The sequence below is a fragment of the Arvicanthis niloticus genome, chromosome 1 (genome assembly GCF_011762505.2).
Source record: "Arvicanthis niloticus isolate mArvNil1 chromosome 1, mArvNil1.pat.X, whole genome shotgun sequence".
Classification (NCBI taxonomy): Eukaryota; Metazoa; Chordata; class Mammalia; order Rodentia; family Muridae; genus Arvicanthis; species Arvicanthis niloticus.
Genome location: NC_047658.1, coordinates 56,442,160 through 56,448,644, shown reverse-complemented (window position 1 = coordinate 56,448,644; position 6,485 = coordinate 56,442,160). Strand labels below are relative to the sequence as shown.

At 34.4% G+C, this 6,485-nt stretch overlaps 1 protein-coding gene across 1 annotated transcript; it reads left to right on the top strand.

The window, feature by feature from the left end:
- The first annotated feature begins 3,071 nt into the window (after positions 1-3,071).
- On the top strand, positions 3,072-4,716 carry LOC117710685 (olfactory receptor 14C36-like). Its single transcript, XM_076939851.1, has one exon. It carries the CDS (start codon positions 3,072-3,074, stop codon positions 4,053-4,055), a length of 984 nt encoding a protein of 327 aa, XP_076795966.1. The 3' UTR covers positions 4,056-4,716.
- The last annotated feature ends 1,769 nt before the right edge of the window (positions 4,717-6,485 follow it).

Here is a 6,485-nt window from a genome sequence, read left to right as displayed (position 1 = left end):
TTTTGTTGTCTAATTGCTCTGGCTAGGACTTCCAGTACTATATTGAATAGGTAGGATAAGAGTGCGCAGCCTTGTCTAGTCTCTGATTTTAGTGGGATTGCTTCAAATTTCTCTCCATTTAGTTTGATGTTGGCTACTGGCTTGCTGTATATTGCCTTTACTATGCTTAGGTATGGGCCTTGAATTTCTGATCTTTCCAAAACTTTTATCATGAAAGGATGTTGAATTCGGTCAAATGATTTTTCAGCATCCAGTGAGATAATCATGTGGTTTTTTTCTTTGAATTTGTTTAGATAGTGGATTACACTGATGGATTTCTGGATATTGAAACATCCCTGCATTCCTGGGATAATGCCTACTTGATGCTGATGGATGATTGTTTTGATATGTTCTTGGATTCAGTTTGTGAAAATTTTATTGAATATTTTGGCATTTATATTCATAAGGGAGATTGGTCTGAAGTTCTCTTTCTTTGTTCGTCTTTGTGATGTTTAGGTGTGAGCATGATTGTAGCTTCATAGAACGAATTGGGTAGTGTTTTTTCTGTTTCTATTTTGTGAAATAGTTTGAATTGCTATTAGGTCTTCCTTGAAGGTCTGATAGAATTCTGCACTAAAACTATCTGTTCCTGGGCTTTTTTTATTGGGGAAACTTTTAATGACTACTGCTAGATAATGACCATTTAGATAGTTTATTCTCTCCTGTGATTTTTTAAATTTATTTTCAATATGAGATATTGGTCACATTGAAGGGTAAGTATTAAAATCATTTTAATTTTTCTATTGTATTTATTTCAAATCTTTCAGTTTGCTTTTACATTGAGATACTCTGAGGCTGAAAGCATAGATGTCTGTAATTGTAATTTGTCCCTTACAGTGCCTTTTTATTCGGTAGTGAACTTTGTCTCGAGTTATGACAATTTAACATAAGTTTTTTACAGCCTTGGAGCAGTCATGTGAGATGGCCAAAAGAGGATAATCTAATGAATCTATTCCAGGTTCTATTGAACACATACCTCAGCTACAGTTGAATTATTTCTTTGTAGATGTGAGGTCATACAACCTTGAAAAGGCCTCATGCAACACTACTTTGTGCATTCTTTCTGCTTACTATATTGTCCTTTAACCTTGATATTGTTCTTATATTTAAAGTATATAAATAGTAAGAATTTTTAAAATCTCTGCATAGATATTGACAATTTTCAATGTGCATATAAGAGATACCTTGTAAAATTCTAGGGGCTCAATCACCTTTGGCATTTTAACACAATACTATTCTTATTTCACCAAAACACACATACACACACAAATGGTGTTGTATAATTTTTTCTGATATTGCTATCATTGACCTTTATAGTTGACCAATCTTCCTTTTCAGCAGCATAATAAGCCATAATAAAAATTTTCAATGGATGTTCTTTCCTTATCTGATTCCCAATTACTTCTTTCAAATAAAAATATCAGCCAGAAATTTCTTACATATCACACAAATTAATTATGGCTTATATTTAATTTTACAGCTCACTTTACTCTGGTTCTGTATTGAAGAATATCTGTCAAACATATTACAGATATGCTGAACTATTCAGTGTATTCCACACTAATATTTTTGGAAGAATATTGTTATATCTTTAGAACTTGATATAAAGTTTAATGCCATCTTTGCATTTAAATAAATTTTGCAAATAAGGTTTATAAGTAGGTAATGTTCACTAGATAAAGTCACTAAGTAATATTTTCTTTAACTTTTCTTCATTTCATGCTCTTATACTTTTAAAGCTTCCAAAATAAGACATTTAATAAATCTGACTCAAGAAATAATAAAAACCAACTTACCATCACTTTATTACTTGCTTCCTATTTAATAGCTGCTTTGTTCAACTCTTCTTAGGCTATTTTGTTTCAAATTAATGTTTTCTATTCAGATATTATCTTTAGTTGTTTCCATGAATATTTGAGAAAACTTGTTATATTATTTTATTAAATGCTGATAATGCTTACTTTTAATTTCACACACTTACAATTCTGTCCATTAATACCCCTATACTGACTATATATTTTAGTACTGACGTATGTTGGGCATTATTCATGGAATATGAGATTATGTGATCACTATGGGAGAATATGGTCTGACATTCCATAGTGTACACTAACATCAGTCAACGTTAGATACTAACTTCTAAAACCAGCAAAAGTGTCATGCATTGCAGTATATTGAGATTTAGGTATAAAATGTCTTTGTTCAAGGCACCAGCTAGCAAGAATATACTACAATGTAACTGAGGATATATACTGTTAATAAACCAAAGATTTGGTTTTAAGGAATTGAGATTAAGATATCTAATGCATTGGTGATTTTCAGGAAACATGATGCTTCTCCATGAAAAAAAAAAGGTGCTTCTAGCATGTTAGGTTAAACTGGGCCACAGTTTCCAGGCAAATGACCTCTTATGAAGGTTTCAGATATTCCATAATAATCTCTGACTGAGATTATTTTCAACTCCACCTTCTTCCACGTTTATTTTCCTCTCTTTCTCGATCATTCCCATTATGTCCATGTCTCTCACTGTCACTCTATTTTTTCCACATGACTCATTACATGTATACATATGAATGTATATATGAAAATAATCTTAGAGCATGACTGTATATCATATGCAAATAAATATTGATTATAAATATTGAGCCACAGTTTTAAAATACTTTCCACATGTTAAACTTCTTTGGGTTTTTTAATTGATACAAATAGTTTATCTGGAAGAGGAAAATACCACATATTAATCAACATAATAGTTATTAAGATAATAAGCTTATGAGAAAGTTATTATTACAAAAACTAATTATAAGTGCTTATCAACATACCATAAAGTTAGATAGATAGGCACAACTATGTGTACTACAAACTAAGCATGTTTAAAAGTGGTATGCAAGTGAAGAAAACATGATTTATATTTCACGTATTAAAGTCCAATGTAAGAAAAAAAAGTTTTAAGGTAAATGTTAGTAATCTGTCAATTATTTTTAGTTTATTATCTTTTTTTTTTTTTTTCAGAAAACCTACAGTTTGAGATGATGGCCAATTCCACTCTAGTGACTGAGTTCTTCCTGGAGGTTTTTGCTGAGACTTGGGAGCTCAGGCTCCTACTCAGAGTTCTGTTCCTGCTGGTGTATCTAGGCAGCCTGCTAGGGAATATTATCATCATCATTGTTACTACAGTTGACCAGACCCTGAACACACCCATGTACTTCTTTCTCAGAAATCTGTCCATCTTAGACATGTGCTACATTTCCATCACTGTTCCCAGTACCTGTGTTAACTCTCTCACTGACCACAGAAATATTTCTGTGAGTGGGTGTGCAGCACAGATATTTTTGTTCTTATTTTGTGCATGTGTAGAGACTATTTTTCTCGCCATCATGGCCCAGGACCGTTATGTGGCCATCTGCAAGCCTCTTCTCTACCCTGTGATCATGAACCACCAGTTCTGTGTTCAGATGACACTGGCTTCCATACTTAGCTCTCTTGTCATTGCAAGTGTGCATACTTTCAAAGCTTTCCAGCTGTCTTTCTGTCACTCTAATGTGATCCCTCAGTTCTTCTGTGATCTGCCCTCTTTGCTAAGGCTTTCTTGCTCTGACACCTTTAACAACAAACTCCTAATATTTCTGACTGACATTGGACTAGGTGGTAGTAGCTTTGTCTTTATTGCTATATCATATGTTCGCATATTATCAACTGTATTGAAGATTCCCATCAAAGGAGAGAGAGGAAAGGCTTTTTCTACCTGTGTCCCTCACATTGTTGTGGTGTCACTCTTTCTTATTACTGCTGCCTATGTGTATCTAAGGCCTCCAGTAGTAACCTTTGAAGTAGTTCATGAAATGATTATTTCTGTATTTTATACTATGGTTCCACCATTCTTAAACCCTATCATCTACAGTCTTAGAAACAAACAGATAAAAAAGGCTGTGAGGAAAGTTATATCACAATTTTTTTCATATTTGAATATAAAAGAAACATGTATTCATCATTGTACTCTGGAGAAAAAGAACTGATAATATAACAGAAATTTATATACTAATGCACAAGCACACATAAATTTATACACACAAACATATATACCACAAAATTTTCTTCCCTTTATTGAATAGAGTTTTTCACATATTTCCTAATTATAGTTACCACTCTCTCTAGTCCTTGTTTCCTTTCATTTGTCCTTCCATCCAGATCAATCCCCTTCTTGACTCTCATTCTAAAACAAACAGGCTTCTAATGGTTAATAAAATGAAATCAAATAAAGTATAAGAAGATATAACAAAAGCTAGTACATCAGAATAGCACAAAACAAACAAATGAAAAAGACCTCAAGAAAAGGCACACATATTAAAAAAAAAAAAAAAAAACTAAAAACAATCATCATCATCAACAACCAAAACAAGGTATATATGCTGTGGTAGTTTAAATGAAAATGGTGTCTACAGCCTTCTTTAGGGCATAATGCTTTGTTGGAGTAGAGGCTGCATCATTGAAGGAGCTGTAAACTATGGGATGGGCTTTGAGGTCTAAGAATCTCAAGCCTGGGAATTGTGTCACTGTCACTTCCTGCTGCCTGTGGACCCAGTTGTACTACCATCAGCTACCTCTCCGGGACTATGTCTGTCTGTATAACACAATGCATTCCACCATAAGAATAATGAACTATTCTTCCGAATTATAATCCAGCCCAATTAAATTGTCATGGTGTCTCTTCACAGCAATAAAACCATAGCAAATACATTGATTCTTTGTTTTGTTTTATTTGTTTTTACTATATTTATTTCAATATCAAGTTGATAATTTTTTGCCATCTACTTATTTTGTGTGTGATTTTTTTTCTAATGCTTCTAGAGCTTTCTGGTATGGTATTAATACCTAACGCTAGTATGAGATCTCTGCAGTTTTGGTTTTTCTTTGTTGTTGTTTGTTTGTTTGTTTGTTTGTTTGTTTGTTGATGTTAGATTTTTTACATTAATTAATTAATTTATTTATTTTAAACTTGAGATTTTATTCCCCTCCTGGTCTACTCTCTGACTGTTCTACATCCCATACCTCTTTTCTGGCTCCTGTCTCCATGAGACTGTCCCCACCCCTACCCCCACCTCACCAGACCTCTAAAAACTCTGGGCCTCCAGTCTCTTGAGGGATACGTGAATCTTCTTTCAGCATTTTCCCTAATGCAACCACAGTGGTCTGCAGGTTCTGTCCATTGGTTGGGTACAAATATCTGCATCTGACTCTTTCAGTTGCTTGTTGGGTCTTCTTGGGACACAGTCATGATAGGTCTCTTTTTGTGAGTGCTCCATAGCCTCAGTCATAGTGTCAGGCCTTAGGCCCTCCCCTTAAGCTGAATCTCACTTTGAGCCTGTTGCTAAACATTCATTTACAACTCCGATAGTTCTGCCTTTGTAAGTTGCCTGCCATTTTTCCCATGCTGCTTTTAATATTCATCTTTTATTCTGTAGAATTTGTGTTTTGATTATTATGTGAAAGGTGGATTTTCTTTACTTGTCCAGTTTAATTGGTGTTCTGTAAATTTCCTGTATTTTTATAAGACATTCCTTGCTTTAGGTTGGAGAACTTTTTTTTTCTGTGAATTTGCTGAAAATATATCCTGTTTCATGAAACTTGGTCTTTTCATCTTCTAGTCTTACTCTTCTTAGGTTATAGATTTTCATTATTTCCAATATTTCCTGGGTGTTTTACATCCTGAATTTTGAGATTCAATGTTTTCTTTGACTGATATACAAACTTCTATAACATCCTCAATGCCTGAAATTCTCTCTTCCATCACTTGCATTCTATTGATGATGTGTCTTATGTTTCCATTCTCTTTCTTAGGTTTTCCATCTCTAGGATTCCCTGTTTGTGTTCTATATGTTGTTTCTATTTCCACTTTCAAGTCTTGCATCATTTTACTGATTTTCTTCACCTGTTTAATTGTATCTTCCTGTATATCTTTAAGGGATGTATTTGTTATCTCTTTAAAGACCTCTACCTGTGTGTACTTTCCTGTATTTCATTAAGGGATTTCTTTACTTCCTCATTAAAGGCTCTATCATCTTTAGGAGATTGGGCTTAAGGTCATTTTCTTGTGTTTAGGCTGTGTTAGAATATCTAGGGCTTGCTATTGTAAGGTAGCTATGCTCTTAAAGTGTCATATTGCCCTAGGTTTTGTTGATTGTGCTCTTTCAAGGGCCTTTAGCCATCTGGATGGGTTTGGTCCTTGGATGTTCCTGTTGTAGTTGTGTTGGGATGGAGGTTAACCTCAATGGTGTTGGTGTGGCAGGCCTCTGATGTGTATCCCTGGGCTGTATGGTTCAGGATCTGCAAGTTTGGTTATTTCAGTAGCTGCAGTTCCAATGATGGTGGGAAGAGAAGTGGTGGGCAAATGGAAATCTCCAGGGATAGCAGGCTGCTCAGGGCAGTTTGGAGCGCCCAGATGACTT